This window comes from Orcinus orca, chromosome 16 (assembly GCF_937001465.1).
Source record: "Orcinus orca chromosome 16, mOrcOrc1.1, whole genome shotgun sequence".
NCBI classification, from domain to species: domain Eukaryota; kingdom Metazoa; phylum Chordata; class Mammalia; order Artiodactyla; family Delphinidae; genus Orcinus; species Orcinus orca.
Genome location: NC_064574.1, coordinates 14,148,851 through 14,170,086, shown reverse-complemented (window position 1 = coordinate 14,170,086; position 21,236 = coordinate 14,148,851). Strand labels below are relative to the sequence as shown.

The window sequence follows — 21,236 nt, the reverse complement described above, 5'->3', positions numbered from 1 at the left end:
GGTCTAAGGAAAAAATGTGCTACCTTGAAAATAACCTGAAAATAATTTAGGTATTTATCATTTGAAGACTTCTTACCAATTGACAAGATAAGATCTCATTTGTGTATAAGTAAAATTTAGGATTTTATCAGTTGGAGAGTTGACAGTCTCTTTTTCTTATTAACTATGCAGAAGATGCCTTGTTCTTTGTGAGGTATTCAATATACGCATTTTTTTTTTACATCTTTTTTGGAATATAATTGCTTTACAATGGTGTGTTAGTTTCTGCTTTATAACAAAGTGAATCAGTTATACATATACATATGTTCCCATATCTCTTCCTTCTTGCGTCTCCCTCCCTCCCACCCTCCCTATCCCACCCCTCCAGGCGGTCACAAAGCACCGAGCCAATATCCCTGTGCTATGCGGCTGCTTCCCACTAGCTAACTACCTTACGTTTGGTAAATATACGCATTTTTACTCAGTCTTGAGAAACATTTGTCCTGGGGTTGGATGGACATTCTGCATAATTAAACTGGAATATGAACTCTTGAGGTCTTCAGAACAGTTGTGTACTATAAAGAATTTTGAGAATTATCTAACCATTTAGGGAAAGCAGTTCTGAATTACAAAATGCAGCCATTCAAGCATATGACACCTTTATGAGAGTCATGAATATTTTATAATGTTTGTATCTTATTATTCTTTCTTAGTTGCTGATGTATATTCAAGATGAGCGGATTAGGAGAAAACTCCTTGGATCCACTGGCCCCTGATTCACGAAAACGCAAGTTGCCATGTGATACTCCAGGACAAGGGTAAGCAGTTTATTTCCTGATACTTCACCAAGGGCGCCTCCCCCGCCTTTATTTGTTTTGAAGATACCATTTCAGCTTTCTTTATTTGCATTTTCTGGTTAGATTTGTTTGTTTGTTTTTGTCTTTGTTTAAATAATATGATTTTGCTTTGTAGTAAGTACAGTGGTACAATGATGAGATGGGGACATTCTTATGTTATAATAGAGGCTTTATGGCTGATTCAGATAGAAATGAGAATATTATACTAACTGTGTGATATTGTAAGAAGCATTTCTCAATAGAGGACGTAAGAGTTAGGAATAGATCGACAAGATTATTACAAGTAAGAATCTTTAGTATCCTTTAAGAACATGTTATAAGTTGATATTTTGGCAATTGTGAGGTTTCATCATTCTTTTCCTAAATGACGTTAGAAGTTTAAAAAATAGAAATAAAATATTCTATTTTATGCAGTGATACTTCATAGCTTTTTTAGTATTTGCCAAGGTCAATATCACTTGAATTTCACTGTGATGGTTGCAAAATAAAAAAACCTATAATTCATAAAACCTCATAATTAATAAGTAGCTATTAATGTTTTTATTATTTGTTAATTTTACTGTCTCTTCGTGGTAAAGACTATTTATCCCCATTTTCCAGATGATGAAATGAGACTAATGCCTAAGGCCACTAGGCTAACAACAGGTGGATTTGAATTTAGGTTTGCATGGATTTCAACTGTATTGTACTAGGTCTCCAAGACAATGTTTTGGTAGTCTTTATGGGCTGAATTTAGTTTGTTTATATATGAGTGTAACGGTGTTGTGTAGGTACTGATTCTGCTCATAGCTCTTTTGTGATAGATATATTTATGGCCTTTTTCCCCCCCTCTCCCAGCCTTACCTGCAGTGGTGAAAAGTGGAGACGGGAGCAGGAGAGTAAATATATTGAAGAATTGGCTGAACTGATATCTGCTAATCTTAGTGATATTGACAACTTCAATGTCAAACCAGATAAATGTGCAATTTTAAAGGAAACAGTAAGACAGATACGTCAAATAAAAGAGCAAGGTAATACAAAGTAAGAAAACACTCAAGTCTTTTAGAAGGAACTTGTTAACTGTGTTCACATTTGCCTTTTGCTACCTGTTGCTTAGGTGGGAACTGCTGCTCCTTGAGGGCTGTCCTCTGTGGGGCTAGATGGACAGATGAGTTGACCAGCTTTGCTCTTTAGGAAACAGTCACCAGGATTGGAAGAAGGCCAGTGTTGCTCACCCTGTCACTTGTTAGGTCCCTTTCAGGAAGCAATGGGATAGTACATTTAGTAGGGAAAGAAAATTTAGAGTATCTTCTGTCCTCCTGGGTGACTTGGAAGTTTAATTTTAACCTTTAAAAACTGTAGCATCATTTTCTTATCAGGAAATGTGTATGTGCTTATGCACATCTGTGTGCATGTCTCTTTGTGTCTGTTCGGGGAACAATTTGAAGGTGGATTTAATCTATAACTGATATATATGCTATTTGTAGTATTGCCTTATGTCTTTTTAGGAAAAGCTATTTCCAGTGATGATGATGTTCAGAAAGCTGATGTATCTTCCACAGGACAAGGAGTTATTGATAAAGACTCCTTAGGACCACTTTTACTTCAGGCAAGTACAAGGTTTTAGCTATACGATAAGCTGAGTTGATTTAAAAAGAAAGAAAGAAAGAAAGAAAAAACTTTTGGCTAGGATATGAGAGCAAAAAGAAAATGTTTCTTTTCATGAGGTAGAACTCAGTATTCTGAGTATGATGATAAAAAATGCTCTTGTATTTAAAATATACATAACTCATGAGGTCCTGTGGTGCCCTGCCTCCCCGCAATAAAAATTCATTTGGGCATATTTTAGCTCAGACCTTTTTGTGTATTTTTGCATAATTGATAGTATGGCACACTACAGTTTTATATTTTTGAGGAAGTTTTAAGACTTAAAATATGTGTTTTTTTGTAAGTAGTTGCCTTAAATAGATTGAGTGAAGCTATAGCACTTACAGAATGTTTCTTTTTAAGTCATGACCTGAAGCCCTTTATTCAGGTTCACTTATCAACTGTTTTGGTTCCAATTAGTTTGTTCCAGCTACTTTTTAGTTGATCAGTTCAGTTCCTCTTTGTAAATTCTCACTAAAGAGTGGTATAGTTCCTGTAGCTTGACTTGGTAACAAATGGAAAAATGGGAAGCACTAAGGATGATTTTTCATATTTTTAAAAACTCCTTTGAAGAAGTAATTCTTCAAAAATTAGATTAGATGTTATAATTCAGATTTTGTCTTTACTGTCATCTTTTCACATTGTCTTTTTCATACAGCCCTGTATTGATGGTGCTAATGTTAATAGAAATGATGGCTCATAGTTGTTAAATCAACAGTTTTTTTCAAATTCTATTTAGTACTATGGCTGGTGTCTTAGTCTGCTAAGGCTGCCATAACAAAATACCACAGACTGTGTGGCGTAAACAACAGAAATTTATTTCTTATAGTTCTGGAGGCTGGAAGTCCAAGATCAAGGTGTTGGCAGGCTTGGTTTCTCCTGAGACCTACCTCTCTCCTTGGCTTGTAGATGGCTGCCTTCTCCTTGTGTCTTCACGTGACCTTTTCTCTGTGTGTGTGCATTTCTGGTGTCTGTCTCTCTTCTCATAAGAACACCAGTCCTATTGGATTAGAGCTACCCTTATGGACCTCATTTAACCTTAATTACCTCCTGAAAGGCCCTATCTCCAAATACAGTCACATTGAGGTTTAAGGCTTCAACATATGAATTTTGGTGGGGGAAGGGATACAGTTCAGTCCATAATAGCCGATATTAACATATCCCACTTCAGGCATTGGATGGCTTCCTGTTTGTGGTGAATCGTGAAGGAAACATTGTGTTTGTGTCAGAAAATGTCACCCAGTACCTGCAATATAAGCAAGAGGATCTGGTTAACACAAGTGTCTACAATATTTTGCATGAAGAAGACAGAAAGGATTTTCTTAAAAACTTACCAAAATCTACAGGTAGGCTTTTAATGTGTATCTTCCTTTTTTTAAAAAATATTTATTTATTTATTTGGCTGTGCTGGATCTTAGTCGTGGCACGCGGGATCTTTGTTGCCACATGCGGGATCTTCGTTGTGGCATGGGGGATCTTTAGTTGTGGCATGTGGGATCTAGTTCACTGACCAGGGATCGAACCTGGGCCCCCTGCATTGGGAGCACAGAGTCTTAGCCCCGGACCACCAGGGAAGTCCCTGTATTTTCTAAGTAAGTTAAAAAAATTTCTTTTTCTTGATCATTTCTTAGAAAATTGAATATACCTTTTAGAAAGCTAAGTGATGATTTATGTAGAACAGGGCAAGTGGTGGATAGCAAAATTTCAAATACGAATTTCGAGTTTGGTATACATTTCATGGGTCTAAGATATACAGTGAGTTACAAAATAGAAGTGAGATACCTGTTGAATTTGAAATTGAAATTATTCCAGTGTTTTATATATTGCCACTTTGAAATGTTATTGTAGGTTACTATGGAAGATGTATAATGAGGAAATATGTATAGCTTAAATTCTTCTTTTTTTTTTTTTAATTGGAGTATAGTTGATTTGTAGCTTAAATTTTTGATGATAGTCATGGACTGAATTGCCAGCTTTTAAAAATCTCCTTTCAATTTGTTTTCTAAAGTTAATGGAGTTACCTGGACAAATGAGACCCAGCGACAAAAAAGCCATACATTTAATTGCCGTATGTTGATGAAAATACCACACGACGTTCTGGAAGACATAAACACTAGTCCTGAAATGCGCCAGAAATATGAAACGATGCAGTGCTTTGCCCTGTCCCAGCCACGTGCTATGATGGAGGAAGGAGAAGGTGAGAGTCATCACATGCTTGTGGTGATTATCAAACAATAGCAGCCAAACTTGTAGTTTTGTAATTTCCATTGTAATTCTTCCTACTGAATTCCATGTTCTTACTGGCCTATTGAATAGACACATCCAAAGGTTAAGTATAATCCTTACCTGGTTAAATTTTCTATTGCAGATTTGCAATCCTGTATGATCTGTGTGGCACGCCGCATTGCCACAGGAGAAAGAGCATTTCCATCAAATCCTGAGAGCTTTATTACTAGACATGATCTTTCAGGTAAAAACTGTGCGTGTGTGTATGTTTTGTTCATTTTGAAAATCTTTATAAGAGTTAACTTTTCTACAGCCTGCACTATCATTTAAGTGCCTACACTGTAACAAATACTTTGCATGGATTATTTCCTATGTTTCTTATAATATTATTATTATTTTTTTAAATTTAATTTAATTTAATTTTTTATTTTATTTATTTTTGGCTGCATTGGGTCTTCATTGCTGTGCAGGGGCTTTCTCTAGTTGTGGCGAGCGGGGGCTACTCTTCCTTGTGGTGCATGGGCTTCTCATTGCGGTGGTTTCTCTTGTTGTGGAGCATGGGCTCTAGGCATGTAGGCTTCAGTAGTTGTGGCACATGGGCTCAGTAGTTGTGGCTTGCTGGCTTTAGAGCTCAGGCTCACTAGTTGTGGCGCATGGGCTTAGTTGCTCTGCGGCTTATGGGATCTTCCTGGACCAGGACTCGAACCCGTGTCCCCCGCATTGGCAGGTGGATTCTTAACCACTGCGCCACCAGGGAAGTCCCTTATGTTTCTTATACAACCCTAGGAGAGATTCAACGAAACCTTGGGCATTTAAGTTGGGTGTGTTTGACACTTAAAATCCCTCAGATAAACACACAAAAAAATGTAGATGCGGGCTTCCCTGGTGGCGCAGTGGTTGAGAGTCCGCCTGCCGATGCAGGGGACACGGGTTCGTGCCCCGATCCGGGAAGATCCCACATGACGCGGAGCGGCTGGGCCCGTGAGCCATGGCCGCTGAGCCTGTGCTCCTCAACGGGAGAGACCACAGCAGTGAGAGGCCCGTTTACCGCAAAAAAAAAAAAAAAAGTAGACGCACCTGGCTTTCTCTCCAAATAACATTTCAAATCAGAAGCCAGTATTTCTTTTCTGTAACTTCAAATCCATTTTTCATAAAGAAGTGCACTTCAAAAAGATGGGTAATTTAATGGGAATTACTGGGAGTAATTCTTGACATCAAAATGAATTTCAGTTTTGGTCTGCCCTTTTTTGCCCATGAGAGTAAAGAATTAAAGTCAGTGCAGTTGATAATGAACAATGATGAAATTAAACACAGTGGCAATTTTCTGTTTAATAGGAAAAGTTGTCAACATAGATACAAATTCACTGAGGTCTTCCATGAGGCCTGGTTTTGAAGATATAATCCGAAGGTGTATCCAGAGATTTTTTAGTCTTAATGATGGGCAGTCATGGTCCCAGAAACGTCACTATCAAGAAGGTAAAGAATTTGGAGGTTAATTCTGGATCTTGTTTGTCATTGTGTTTGATGTGCTATAGAGCAATAAGTATATACGTGACCATAGTTGTTTTTGTCTGTGTGGGGTAGGAAGATGATTCTTGAGCATTCTTATGTTAGCCTAATTTTGGTGGGGTCCAGTCTTTCACTGGATTTTGAAAATGTTGGATTTGTATATTTCCTTTCTGTTTTCTCCTGTATGCATTTGTTCTGCCAGTTGTAGTTACTAGTAATGGGATATTTTCTCCAAAAGCTTATATCCATGGCCATGCAGAAACCCCAGTGTATCGATTCTCATTGGCTGATGGCACTGTAGTGACTGCACAGACAAAAAGCAAACTCTTCCGAAATCCTGTGACAAATGATCGTCACGGCTTTGTCTCAACCCACTTTCTTCAGAGGTAATGATAGATTACTTTGTATTCTCATTAAATGCAGCAGTGTTCTCGAGATGCTTTATTGTTAGTGTAAAAAGGGAGAAGAAAAATTAAGAAAAGCAGGCAGTGGTTGGGTTTGCTGAAGTGCACTTAGATTCCTAAAGTATGTTTTCTTTAAGGTTATATTTTTATGTGTAAATGAGGATTTGTTCATTAATTAATTCCTGGGAAAGCTGGAGGATGGGAAGCCTAGTGGATAAAAGAATACATAAAATCTGACTACCTCTGTTACTTTTCATTTCTAATGATATATTACATTGCTTTTATGGATTGAATTTAAAATTTGAAGGTAGACTTCAAGAAGAAATAGTTACTATTGCTGTTGCTAATGGTAAATGAGCAACACAGGAAGGAGCAGGATATTCACCCATTAATTATCTTGAGTAATTTGCAGGCGCCTCCAGGTTAACCCTTTGGTATATGAGAACTCTTGTAAAGCCCCACTGCGATTCCAGCTAACATAGCTTGGGGCCCCTCGTGGCGCTCTGATGGTGTCACTCATTTAGATTCTGTGGCTTATTAAAAGTATGTTATTAGATTAATAACTGATCAGTGTCTAGATTGTTATTGTCACTAGGCATTGGAATGGCGCCTAAGAAGTTAAGTTTCTGGGGCACTTACTTCATCCTTAAAAAAAAAAAAAAAAAAATCTGATGCAGGCTTTTAACGCATGCCTGTAATTTTTTAGTAAAACATTGTTCTGTTTCTTTGCAGGGAACAGAATGGGTATAGACCAAACCCGAATCCTGTTGGACAAGGCATTAGACCTCTAGCAGCTGGATGCAACAGTTCAGTAGGCAGCATGAACATGTCGCCAAACCCCGGCTTGCAGATGCTGAGCAGCAGGACCTACGGTGTGGCTGAGCCTGGTGCCACGGGGCAGATGAGTGGAGCCAGGTATGGGCCTTCCGGTAGCATAGCTTCAGTGAACCCTGGGCCAGGCATGCAGTCACCATCTTCCTACCAGAACAACAACTATGGTCTCAACATGAGTAGCCCTCCACATGGGAGTCCTGGTCTTGGCTCCAGCCAGCAGAATATTATGATTTCTCCGCGTAATCGTGGGAGTCCAAAGATGGCCTCACATCAGTTTTCTCCTGTTGCAGGTATTTGTGTTACATTTCCTTTTCTTTATTTTTTTATTTTTCAGTAATTCTTTTCTATCCATACCATTGTAATTCTTGTAAAGTTAATTCATTTTAAAACAGAAACTTTGAAGTGTTAAGTAGTGTTTTGTTATAGCATCTGATAGTCTAATTCTTTTCCTGACTTCTCTCCAAATCCAGGTGTGCACTCTCCCATGGGATCTTCTGGCAATACTGGGAGTCACAGCTTTTCTAGCAGCTCTCTCAGTGCCCTTCAAGCTATCAGTGAGGGAGTAGGGACTTCTCTTTTATCTACTCTGTCTTCACCAGGTCCCAAATTGGATAACTCTCCCAATATGAATGTAAGTCAACCAAGTAAAGTGAACAGTCAAGATTCCAAGAGTCCCCTAGGCTTGTATTGCGACCAGAATCCAGTGGAGAGTTCAATGTGTCAGTCAAATAGCAGAGATCACCTCAATGACAAAGAAAGTAAGGAGAGCAGTGCGGAAGGGCCAGAGAATCAGCGGGGTCCTCTGGAAAGCAAAGGTCACAAAAAATTACTGCAGTTACTTACCTGTTCTTCTGAGGACCGGGGTCATTCCTCCTTGACCAACTCGCCCCTGGATTCAAGTTGTAAAGACTCTTCCATTAGTGTCACCAGCCCCTCTGGGGTCTCCTCTTCGACGTCTGGAGGAGTGTCCTCCACATCCAATATGCACGGGTCACTGCTGCAAGAGAAGCACCGGATTCTGCACAAGTTGCTGCAGAATGGGAATTCACCGGCTGAGGTAGCCAAGATTACCGCCGAAGCCACTGGGAAAGACACTAGCAGTACAACGTCTTGTGTAGAAGGAAACGTCAAGCAGGAGCAACTAAGCCCTAAGAGAAAGGAAAATAATGCTCTGCTTAGGTACCTGCTGGACAGGGATGATCCTAGTGACACGCTCTCCAAAGAACTACAGCCCAAAGTGGAAGGCGGCGTAGACAGTAAAGTGAGCCAGTGCAGCAGCTCCACCATCCCGAGCTCAAGTCAAGGGAAGGACGCCAAAATTAAGACAGAAACAAATGAAGAGGTAACTTGTCTTCTGTATATTCTAGCTTAGGCATTGTATTTCAGCATTGCATTTCTGTGTTAGAAAGACAATGTGTTATGCACAAATTCTTACCTTCTGTTTTAGGTTTATTTAATGGAAGTTAATCTGGAGCTGTCACTTTTTCGGTAGCTCTTCTGAGCATCAGTAAAGTGTATTATGATGCAGTGTAGAAATAATCAGATATGTATGCTTTCAAATGTGACTGTACCTCATTCGTAGGCAATTTGAAATCTTTCATGGAAGTGTTTATTATTGGAATGAGCACATTGGGTCATTAAGTGTATGGTAGAAATGGGAAAAACCTTTTGTATTAGGCAACAGAATTTTGATTTTTACCTAAGATCAAGTTTCATATACATGATCACATTCTATACAAGCATTTCCCAGACTCCTCTTGAGGAACACTATTCTGGAAGACGTTAATATGCACCTGAGAAAATAAAGTCTTGGAGAAGTCCTATTGTTAGGATGTGTGTTTAACTTTGTTTAAACTTTGTTTAGTGTTTCCCAAATGTATTGACCAAAAGCCCTTTTTAAAGCATAGCTATGAATATCTTGTTGAACATCAGCTTATTTTTTTATTATTATTATTTAAAAAATTAAAAAAAATTTTTATTACTAATCATACATGTTTTCGGAAGTATGTGTAGAGGCAGACGTCTCTGTCAGCTCATGATTCTGACTAATGTTTGCTGGAAAATATCCTGCAGTTTGAGAATTAAACATACAGGGTAAATTAAAAAATGCCCCTTTGAAAGCACCTCCAAACCCACGGATTTATCCCAGAATTTTCAACTGTTTTTACTGTTTTATGTTTTTACTTTCAAGGAAGTAGTGTAGGGATAGGGGTCATAATCAGCTAGCTAGCCTCTAAGTTGGGTGTTACCATTTCAGGTAACTATTGTGTTTTACTTGTTCCCATTTCATCTCTTTTCCTCTGATGAGTATGTTTTATACCTATGTGTCTAGTAATGTACACAGGTTAATTAAAAAAATTATTTTCAGGGATCTGGAGACTTGGATAATCTAGATGCTATTCTTGGTGATCTGACTAATTCTGACTTCTACAGTAATTCCATATCCACAAATGGTAATAATCTGGTAACGAAGCAACAAATGTTTCAAGGAACTAATTCTCTGGGTAAGAAAGAACTAGATTTTATTCTTGCTGCCTTTGAACTTTTCTGCACACCTGTATGTACTCTTAATTAAAACTAGGATCCAACTTTAAAATGTGTACTCCACCTTAGTTTCTTTTACTAATTTATAATGTAGGTGATTTTAAAAGCTTTTTGGATAGTTTCCCATTTCTAACTAATATGATGCCAGTAATCACAGGGCTTATAGGAAAATGTTCTTCTCTGGTTGCTGCAGGTGAGTAGTAGGTACTCTGTACCTACTAGTACCTTTACTTGTCTTAGGCACAGAGAATTGGATTAAAAAGCAAATCAAAACCTGTCCTTTGACACTAACTTACTTTGGTGTTTGCTGGTTCTTACCCAACCTCTGTCCTATAGCTGAGTGTTTCTTGATTCATCAGTTTAACAAGGATATATTATATGTATCAATTGAAAAAGAATAATCCACAATTATCTGGAAAGGTGGTTATTCATTTTTAGTGGCACTATTTCCGAAACTGAAATGGAAAGTTAGATGAAATAGGTTAGAAAAAACAAAAAGAAAAAGGTTAGGAAATTTTGTTTTACTCCTTACTTGATTAGAAGGCAACTTATCTGGTTACATTTAGTTGTAAAATTTTAAACTTTAAATATGCATGTTAAAGAACTTCCAGGAGTTTGAAACATTGGTAAAATTTTTACTATTAAGTGAAGCAGAATATGAATGACCATATCAGGCTAGAGAACAGTGCTAATACTTCAGCCAAGACCGAGACTCTTGTTTTTTACTTTATTTGGAATACAAGGCTTCTTTTTTCTTTTTCTTTCTTTTTTTGGGGGGCTTATTTATTTTGTAAAGGAAGACTGTTTATTTTGGTAAGAAAGACATTCTTAGGTGGGTGGTATTTATGTCTTGTACTTGATTATTTATGTACTGAATCATCAGAGGATATTTATGTATTGTGCTTTTATGTTTTTTAACAGGTTTGAGGAGTCCACAGTCTGTGCAGTCTGTTCGTCCTCCATATAACCGAGCAGTGTCTCTAGACAGCCCTGTTTCCGTTGGCTCAAGCCCTCCAGTAAAGAATATTGGTGCTTTCCCCATGTTACCAAAGCAACCCATGTTGGGTGGCAATCCAAGAATGATGGATAGTCAGGAAAATTATGGCTCAAACATGGGTGTGTTATTTCTTTTTTTTCTTTTAATTTTATTTTAAATTTTATTTATTTATTTTTGGCTGCCTTGGGTCTTCATTGCTGTGCGTGGGCTTTCTCTAGTTGCAGCGAGCGGGGGCTACTCTTCTTTGCGGTGCGCGGGCTTCTTATTGCTGTGGCTTCTCTTATTGCGGAGCACGGGCTCTAGGTGCGTGGGCTTCAGTAGTTGTGGCACGTGGACTCAGTAGTTGTGGCTCCCGGGCTCTAGAGGGCAGGCTCAGTAGTTGTGGCACATGGGCTTAGTTGCTCCGTGGCATGTGGGATCTTCCCGGACCAGGGCTTGAACCCGTGTCCCCTGCATTGGCAGGAGGATTCCCAACCACTGCGCCACCAGGGAAGTCCCTGATATGTTACTTCTAATGAATATTAATGATTAAAAATTTCTCTTGGGAAAAGCAAATTTAAAATACTTAATTGGAATTAATTAACAGGATTTTGAATAACAATAGCATGTTTCTTTCATGAGTATTCTTCATTTATTCTGTGTCTTGGTGATTTAAACTCTCAAGGAGACTTTCGGTCCAAGACATTTTCTTCTTTGGCCACGCTGTGGGGCATGAGGGGTCTTAGTTCTCTCACAGGGATTGAACCTGTGCCCCAGGGAAGTCTTGCAAGACATTTTCTAATCTGTAATGAATATATAGCAATACAGGCATACCTCAGCAGTATTGCAGGTTCTGTTTCAGACCACCGCAATAAAGTAAATATCACAATAAAGCGAGTCACGTTAATTTTTTGGTTTCCCAGTGCATATAAAAGGTAGGTTTACACTATACTGTATTGTGTGCAATAGCATTATGTCTAAAAACAAATGTACGTACCTTAATTTAAAAACACTTTATTGCTAAAATATGCTAACCATCATCCGACAACATAGGGTTGCCACAAACCTTCAATTTGTAAAAAACGCAGTGTCTCTGAAGCGCAATACAGTGAAGGTATGCCTGTGGTGGCCTATCAGAAATGTCTTAACAGTTGGCCCGCCCTCTTTTTAGAATGACAAAGGCTCATGTGTCTAATGACTGCACCTGTATATAAGAAGAATTTCATTGTAACATGGAAAATACCTAATTTCTGTTTTAGGTGGACCAAACAGAAATGTGACTGTGAATCAGACTCCTTCCTCAGGAGACTGGGGCTTACCAAACTCAAAGGCCAGCCGAATGGAACCTATGAATTCAAGCTCCATGGGGAGACCAGGAACGGATTATAATGCCTCTTTACCCAGGCCTGCCATGGGTGGCTCAATGCCCGCCATGCCTCTTCGGTCCAGTAGCATCCCAGGTGTGAGACCAATGCTGCAGCAGCATCATCAGCAGCAGCAACAGCAGCAGATGCTTCAGATGCGTAAGCATTCCTTTCATAAGAAAAGAAAATTAGATGTTTTAGGCTAACTTTTGCCTTTGGCTTATTTGAAAATTTATCCTTTCTTTTTGTTCCCCCAGGGCCCGGTGAGATTCCCATGGGGATGGGGGTCAGTCCTTATGGCCAAGCAGCACCATCGAACCAACCTGGTTCCTGGCCAGATGGCATGTTGTCCATGGAACAAGGCCCTCATGGGACTCAAAATAGGTGGGGCTCTATTATGTGACCCTGTGGAAAATGTAAGCATTGGATTATCTAGAAAAGGGTGAGAGCACAGGAACAAACCTGAAAGAGAATGAGAGAAACTCTCTGTAATTGAGGTACTCATTGCCATCTGTGTGTAAAAGCGAGGCTGAGTCTGAGACAGCATGCGTTCATGGGAGAGGGAGGAGACAGGACTGTATCTCTCAGCGATCGGGACTGTTGAGTGGTCACACCTGGGAGCCTCCATGTGCCATGGTCGTCTCTCATAATGTAACAATCCTCCTCCATGAGGAGAGGGATAAATTAGCACTAGTTTGACAAGATAAATGGTCCGCAGAGGGTGAGCCTCAGTTTTCTGGAAAGTTCATTTTTTAGGATTCGATAATTCTTTTCTAAAATTATTTAAAACGTTTCAGGGATGAAGGTGAAAGTGAAATATAGCACGCTTCTATTTTTGTGAAAGAAAGATTGTGGGTTATGTCTATTTCATTTTTTAAGTTTGGTCACTAACTCATTGGCATGAAAGAGGCTACCTGTCACTGTCAGCTCTGACTTGAGTTCTACAATAAATTAAGCAAAGAAAAATGAATTGATCTGTTGAGTAGACAGAAATGTAACTACATGAGCTTATTAACTTGAGTGCTTCTCTACCCAGTAGAGAACAAATAGTTTCATCACAGAATTTTTCTGAGACTGGATAAATGTCTAGCTCCATGCCCCTGTAATGTGTTGGAGAACTCTGGCATTGCTGTGGGGTTTGTATTATACTTGTCGATACATGAGCTCTGTGGGCCGCGTATGAAACAAAGTTATTTTGGTAGAACCCTGGGCTCAGTTCAGCATTTCTACCTTTTTTCCCATTCTTTTGTTGATTTCTCCAGCCTGCAATATTCTAACTACTACCACTTCTGTTCTTGTAGGGTCTTGAAAACACCACCCTCTTCATCCCTCCAATCTCCTTTCCCAAATCTCTGCTATCCTCTAAATGTCAAGGGATCTAGCAATTACATTTTGGTGGTGGAGTTGGGAGTTGTAATCTAGATATGGTGGTCGAAGATGACCTGGTGAGGTTTAAAATTGTGGGTCTTAAATTTAAATTGATGCCGTTTGTTCTTTTCTGCTACTCTGTTAGTTTATTATTTACACTTGTATTATTTGAGTTATTGCATATTAAAAATACTGTGCGGAGTTACTTTGATCTTTTTTTTTTTTAAGAGGAAAAGCACCATTGAAATTGAATCTAAGTCTCTTTTTAGGCCACTTCTTAGGAATTCCCTGGATGATCTCCTTGGGCCACCTTCTAACCTTGAAGGCCAGAGTGATGAAAGAGCATTGTTGGACCAGCTGCACACACTCTTGAGCAACACAGATGCCACAGGCCTGGAAGAAATTGACAGAGCTCTCGGCATTCCTGAACTTGTAAATCAAGTAGGTAGCAGTACTGTGGACGTAGAAATGTGTGTGTGTATGTGTGTGTGTGTGTGTCTGCGTGCATGCGTGCTCGCATATATCCATGAAGCCATGTACAACAGTGCCTATATGTGTATCTTTTCTCTTCTTTATGTACAGCACTACATTCATGGATACCAGCATTAAATTTAGAAAATATACTTTATAATTGTGATAGAACTTCCAGCAACTTACTGTTTTATAAAGATGTCAGATTTTAGGCAACCATAGAAATGATCCACTAAAACTACTATACAGTTTTTAAAATGCTGCTTTTTGCTTATGTTAGTTGAATCCTCATTTTTATAATTACCTCTTTCTACTATCTGGACAACCAGTGTATACTCTGAGGAGGCAAGCTTTTTTTGTGTTAAACAAAACCTGTTTACACTGGTAAATCTGTGAATATCCCAACAACATCATCTGCTATTCCTAGTTACCTATTCAGCCTTATGAAAATATGCCATTTACAAATCTGTATTTTTTTTTTTTTGAAACATACATTTTGTAGTGGATCTTTTCATTATAGGATGTGTGTTTGGGGGCACTTGTGTAAGTCTGTGTGTTTAATGATAAATGGGAAAGATCCTCAGGGTTCTCAGGCTTTGTTGGGGAGACAAATGTGTATAAAAAGAATTACATTTCAGTGTGGCAAACACTGCACAGAACTTTTTAAAGGGTGGTTGAGAAACACGGGGCAGTGATGATGTACACCTGGGGGTACCAGCCACCTGTGACCCTGACCGAGGAGCCGTGTCTGACCTGGCTGGGGGAGGAAGTGAGGGTTACATGAAGACCGAGAAGCTTTAACTGCCACTAGAATTTTTTTTTGTTTTTGGTCTGCGTCGGGTCTTAGTTGCGGCACTCGGGATCTTCGTTGAGACATGGCGGTGCAGGCTCTTCGTTGTGGCGCGTGGGCTTCTCTCTAGTTGTGGCGTGCGGATTTTCTCTCTAGTTGTGGCGCGTGGGCTCCAGGGTGCGTGGGATCTGTAGTTTGTGGCACACGGCTCTCTCATTGAGGTGCATGAGCGCAGTAGTTGCAGCACGTGGGCTTAGTTGCCTCGCGGCATGTGGGATCTTAGTTCACCGACCAGGGATTGAACCAGCGTCCCCTACATTGGAAGCTGGATTCTCTATTGCTGGACCACCAGGAAAATCCCCTAGAATTTTATTTAAGCTGGAAATAGTTTTCTTTGTCTTCATGTAAAATAGTTAACGGTCCTTATATAAAAATCTGACAATCACAAAAGTACGTATTTTTTTAAAAAGTTGAAAATCCTCCATAATCTTGGCACGAAGAATCATAAGTAACTTGTGTGTGTATATTTAAAAAAAAAAAGGAAGCAGACTTTTAAAATACTTTTGTGGCCTGTTTTACTTTATGAAAGTCATCGTCAGTCATCTTTTTTGTTTAATGTGTACATCTTTAATTTTAATGGCCAAATAGTATCCGTCTTATTGAACACTATTTAACCAGTTATCTACTGATGAAAATTTAATTGTTCCTAAATACTTTCTGTTATAATTCTATGAATTACTTACATCTTGTTCACTTTTTCTGTTTTCCTAGCTACAATCCAAGAGAAAGGATGATTGGGTTAGAGGGCTTATTTTAGAGGTTTATATACATACTCTCAGGCAGTTTTCCTAGATGGTCGTATAGCTGCTTTTCCACAGCAGGGTGTGATGACTCCAGTCCATCACCCTCACTAGCACTGCTGCCACGGCCCACGAAGATGAAAGAACCCAGAGTGTGAAAGAGCAAGTGACGGGACAAATATTGAGCATGATTATTCTTTCAAATCCTTGCCAGTCTGATGGGCAACAAAGATTCTTGTTTTAATTTGTATTTCTTTCATTAGCAAGATTGACCATACTTTATATTTTTTGGCCATTAAGATGTGTTTAATAGTTTAATAGTTCTGATGGGGTTTTTATTTTGTTGATCTGTACCGATGCTTTAGTTACTGATTGTTGATTACTTCATTTAACAAATATTTGTCTTGTATATGCCAATCAGTCTTTCCTTAGAGACTGAGGAGCAATAGTGAACAACCTATTTCCTGCTCCCAGAACTCAGGCAAGGAACCACACAGAAGTAGACATGGTGAAGGAGAGGTTACGAGGAAAGGCATATGATGCTGTGAGACCTTTAAATACAGGGACCTTTTCTTAGGATAGGGTGGGATGTCAAAAATTTTCTCTAGGGCTTCCCTGGTGGCGCAGTGGTTGAGATTCCACCTGCCAATGCAGGGGACACGGGTTCGTGCCCCGGCCCGGGAAGATCCCACATGCCGCGGAGCGGCTGTGCCTGTGAGCCATGGCCGCTGAGCTTGTGCATCCGGAGCCTGTGCTCCGCAACGGGAGAGGCCACAACAGTGAGAGGCCCGCGTACCAAAAAAAAAAAAAAAAAAAAATTTCTCTAAAAAAGCATGTTTGTGGGATGACTGTTAACCTGTCTATATTGTAAATAGTTTGCCCAGTTTCTTTTTTTTTTATAAATTTATTTATTTTTGGGTGCGTTGGGTCCTCATTGCTGCATGCAGGCTTTCTCTAGTTGCGGCGAGCGGGGGCTACTCTTCATTGCGGTGTGCGGGCCTCTCATTGAGGTGGTTTGTCTTGTTGCGGAGCACGGGCTCTAGGCGTAAGGGCTTCAGTAGTTGTGGCACGCGGGCTCTGTAGTTGTGGCTCGCGGGCTCTAGAGCGCAGGCTCAGTAGTTGTGGCGCATGGGCTTAGTTGCTCCACGGCATGTGGGATCTTCCTGGACCAGGGCTTGAGCCCATGTCCCCTGCATTGGCAGGTTCATTCTTAACTACTGTGCCACCAGGGAAGTCCATCCAGTTTCTTTTTAGTGGGGGCTTATTTATAGTTTTGTTCTTCAGTTTAAAAATGTTTGTGTTTTCAAAACCAGGATTATGAGATAAAGAATAAGTGGGGACTGACTTGAATAGTCAGGAAAGGTTTTTCTGGAGAGATGACATGTAAGCTGACACCTGAAGGATGAGAAAGAGCTAGCTAGGCAAACAGCCTAGGGAAAGAACAATCCAGAAGAGGTACAGCTAACTCAAAGTTGCTTAGGCAGGAAAGAGCTTGCGGGTTCTAGGAAGTGGCTGAGGTTGGTGAGAACAGAGAGGGAGCCGTGTGAGATGACGTTGGGGGAGGTACATGGAGGCTAGGTTCTACAAAGCCGTCTTAAGAGTTTGGACTTTTTCTGTGTATTGGGAAGCCATGGAAGGATTGTAAGCAGGGTAAGGATGAGACCAGTTTTCCTTTTTTGTTGTAATTAATTTTTATTTTTCAGCAAAGTAATCCATTTTTAATTTAAAAATAAAATGATAGGAAAATATGCTTACTGAAGAACCACAGTTCCTTTGCCCCACTGGGAGATGGTGAAACTCACCTCTTTATTTTGGTAATATTTCTAAGAAATATGACTATGCGGCTATTTCTTTATCAACTTCAGTCTATATCTGTTGATTTCCAGATATGATAGTTGACTACACGTGCGTTCGTAGTCCCTTATCTGAGAACCTTGACATCAGATATGCTTTGGAATTGAGGAATTTTTGGATCTTAGAAGGGTGAAATTGTGCATGGGACCATATATTACAACATACTCCTGATAGAGTTTCGAGCAATACTGTAATTTTTGGGCAATAGCCTGTGATCAAACATGCTAATACTTGTACAGCAAAATACATAATCACACTAAGTGGGATATTATAGAGATTATGTGTTGCTTCGTACAAGTTCAGGCCAGGTTTTGCTGTTAAATACATTTGGCACTAATGAAAAATTGTTAGTCTTTTTTAAAGAATTAAAAATTTTTTGGAATTTTAGGTAAGAAATTATGGATCTGTATTTATACCCCCTTCCTCTAGTACGCACCCTCACACCCATACCCTCTACATATGCATGGGCACATGCAGTCTCTCCCCTCAAGGTGACTATGTCCCTTGTTTTTAAATAAATAGGTACCCCACATTTACATCATTTTGGCTCATTGCTGAGCCAGGTGTAGTTACATAGGCTTTTGTTTTGGGTTTGTTTGTTTGAGTTAATTGCCTTGTCTTTTTATTTGCTTTGTTTTCTACATACTTACTGCTAAAAGTTTCTCTTACTTTTTTCTTCTTCTTCACGTGGTCAGACACATTAGATAATTCCTCAGTTCTTTCTCTCCCTGTTATAGTTCCATGTCCCTCTGTTTAACTCTGCCCTTTTGAGCCTGCTCTAGAAATTAATAATTGTCACTCTTCTCCTGTGTTGGATCCTCAGTTTCTTGAATCTCAAGTCATTTTCTTTCTTGATTTACTCCTTTGTTTGCTGAAACAAAATTTCTGTTAACATCTCTGTCCCTGCAATTTTTGGGTCCTTCTGTGTTTGAAAATGTCTTTATTCCACCCCACTGCACCTCTGGCTGCCGTGTATTAAATTCTAAGTTGAAAGTAATTTCCTCTTAGAATTTTGAAAGAGTAGTTCCATAGTTTTCTGGCATCCAGTGTTGCCGTTGAGTCGCATTGCAGCCTGATGGCTGAGGGCTCCCCCGGTCTGTACTCAGCCTCCTAACTAGCCCCCTCTCTGGGCGCCCTCCCTGACCTTCTGCTGTCCCCAGTGGAGTGCTGCTTTGGCTCCATGCGAGACATTGACTCAGTCCTCAGGTGGGTTTTCTCTGCAGGCACATGGGTCTCAGTTTCTCTGCTGTGTTGAGTTGCTTACTCCTCCCTACACTTTCTGTCTTCCAGATGCCTGTTGAAATTTTTTATCTTGTTGCCTTCAATATTCTTTTTTTTTGGATAAATACTACCTTTTAACTTTTTGCTGTCATTTTATCAGGGTTAGCAAGAAAGAGTATATCATGGTCTGATTACTTTATAAACAGAAATCTCAGATTGCTGTCTGGAGTAGGGAATTGGTATTATGGCACAGAGCAGACGCACAGATGGCAGGGAGATGTCTTGGGAAGGGTCATGGCAACAGAACGAAAAGAAGGGAAGGCCGTGCGATGTGTCACGGAGGAAAAGCTGACAGGACTTGCGCCCTGTCTGCACACATATGCACTCACACAGTTGGGAAGGGAGACTGAGGAATCGGAGTTGCTGGCGTTTAGCTCTGGGTGAATGGTGTTGCCATCTATTGTGATGTAGGGAAGATTGGAGAAGAATCTGGTTTTTTTTTTTTGTGGGAGGGACTGTTGATAATCATGCCTTCTGTTCTCTACATGTTAAGTTTGAGATGCCCAAGACGTCCAGGTAAAGGTGTTGAGTGGGCGCCTGTATGAGCACAGTTAAGAGTCCGAGGCATTGGAGCTGGAGAAAGAAACTTGGCAGTTGTCACCAGTGGCTGAGGAGACCGAGTAGAAAAGGTAGCGAGAGGAAAGAAGAGGGCCTAGGGCGGATGAACTCTTAACATTCCTCCAAGGAAAGGCCCGAGATGGGGGAGAAAATAGAGAATGGTGTCACGGTCACCGCGGGGTGAGGTGTGCTTTAGGATGAGACTTGGTGAAGTGTCAACTGCACACTTGGCATCCTGTGCCCGAGGATGAGGAGTTAAAGGTGGATGCAGCACCTGCCTGGCTCTTCTTGTCTGAACATGGCAGGCTCTCCCCTCCTTCAGAGTGTTTATTTTTACTTCTTTTTCTGCTGGACATTGCTTTGTATGCATGGTTAGCACATAGAGAAGTGATACCTGGCATGTAACACACTTAATACTTGTTGAGTTAATAGGTTTCTTTCTCCTTCTCATGTACAAATAGTGGATGACTGACCACCTTTAGGTTATTTATTTATTTATTTATTTAGTTTTGGCTGCGTTGGGTCTTCGTTGCTGTGCACAGGCTTTCTTTAGTTGGCAGTAAGTGGGGGCTACTCTTCATTGAGGTACGTGGGCTTCTCATTGCGGTGGCTTCTATCATTGCAGAGCATGGGCTCTAGAGCGCAGGCTCAGTAGTTGTAGCGCACGGGCTTAGTTGCTCTGCGGCATGTGGGATCTTCCTGGACCAGGGCTTGAACCCATGTGCCCTGCATTGGCAGGCGGATTCTTAACCACTGCGTGCCACCAGGGAAGCGCCCCACCTTTAGGTTTTGTTCATGTGGGGAATACACCTCAGGGGACATGGGCTGTTGTTGATTAACCTGTCTCTACTAAACTCGCCTCTTGCCACCTTCAAAAACATTCTTGTGCAGATTACATGAGAATTCATTGATCACAGTGATTTTCATTGATTTATTTTACACTTGGCATGGGAGGTCAATGTTGGTACAGAAATCTTGTCTGGAACAAATAGTATTTCTCCAGGTACTCAATACATCGTAGATATTTGGCTCAGAAAATATTTGAGTGTCTCCCTGCGTGAGACCCTCTGCTCCGTAAGCACTAGGGCACAGCTATTAAAAGATGGTTTGGTGTCTGGTCTCATGGAATTTAAGACAATAAATTTGATTTCGCTTTTGGAATTCTGCAACGTCATCGTTCACATATATTGACATATTTTTCACCTTCTTTAGAGCATTGTATTTCTGTTGGTTTCCCACGTGTACTTTACTATTCATTTGTGTGTTTGATGTTTAGGGACAAGCTTTGGAGTCCAAACAGGATGCTTTCCAAGGTCAAGAAGCGGCAGTAATGATGGAGCAGAAGGCAGCATTATATGGGCAGACGTACCCGACACAGGGGCCTCCAATGCAAGGAGCCTTTAATCTTCCGGGACAATCACCACCTTTTAACTCGATGATGAATCAGATGAACCAGCAAGGAGGTTTTCCTCTCCAAGGAATGCACCCTCGGGCCAACATCATGAGACCCCGGACAAACACTCCCAAGCAACTTAGAATGCAGCTTCAGCAGAGGCTGCAGGGCCAGCAGGTAACCGGTCACACGCCCGAAGCAGCTTTCCCTTTGGCCTCCTCCTCTTTCATTTGTTTTTGGACTGTGTTCTTTCAGGGCTCTTGCCACTGGCTCTCTGTCCCTCGTCAACCAAAGAAATTCCTTTCGTTTTCATTTCTGTTAACATTTTACTTGTATGGATAGGTTCCTTGCTAGGGAGTGGTTGTACTAGAGTTGGATACCTTTCTATAAGAATATTCTATT

At 40.3% G+C, this 21,236-nt stretch overlaps 1 protein-coding gene across 4 annotated transcripts in view; it reads left to right on the top strand.

Moving 5' to 3' along the window:
* Window positions 1–21,236, top strand: part of NCOA3 (nuclear receptor coactivator 3) — a 121,292-nt gene that overhangs the window by 91,860 nt on the left and 8,196 nt on the right. For all 4 annotated transcript variants that reach the window (XM_049699693.1, XM_033433893.2, XM_012534168.3 and 1 more), the window contains 16 exons: window positions 693–797; window positions 1,674–1,846; window positions 2,324–2,424; window positions 3,634–3,808; window positions 4,471–4,659; window positions 4,831–4,932; window positions 6,024–6,164; window positions 6,436–6,583; window positions 7,334–7,725; window positions 7,906–8,777; window positions 9,804–9,939; window positions 10,901–11,095; window positions 12,215–12,478; window positions 12,577–12,703; window positions 13,957–14,128; window positions 20,718–21,011. In XM_049699693.1, the coding sequence (XP_049555650.1) occupies window positions 712–797; window positions 1,674–1,846; window positions 2,324–2,424; window positions 3,634–3,808; window positions 4,471–4,659; window positions 4,831–4,932; window positions 6,024–6,164; window positions 6,436–6,583; window positions 7,334–7,725; window positions 7,906–8,777; window positions 9,804–9,939; window positions 10,901–11,095; window positions 12,215–12,478; window positions 12,577–12,703; window positions 13,957–14,128; window positions 20,718–21,011 (3,567 nt within the window). In that variant the 5' untranslated portion in view covers window positions 693–711. The remainder of the gene's footprint in view (window positions 1–692; window positions 798–1,673; window positions 1,847–2,323; window positions 2,425–3,633; window positions 3,809–4,470; window positions 4,660–4,830; window positions 4,933–6,023; window positions 6,165–6,435; window positions 6,584–7,333; window positions 7,726–7,905; window positions 8,778–9,803; window positions 9,940–10,900; window positions 11,096–12,214; window positions 12,479–12,576; window positions 12,704–13,956; window positions 14,129–20,717; window positions 21,012–21,236) is intronic.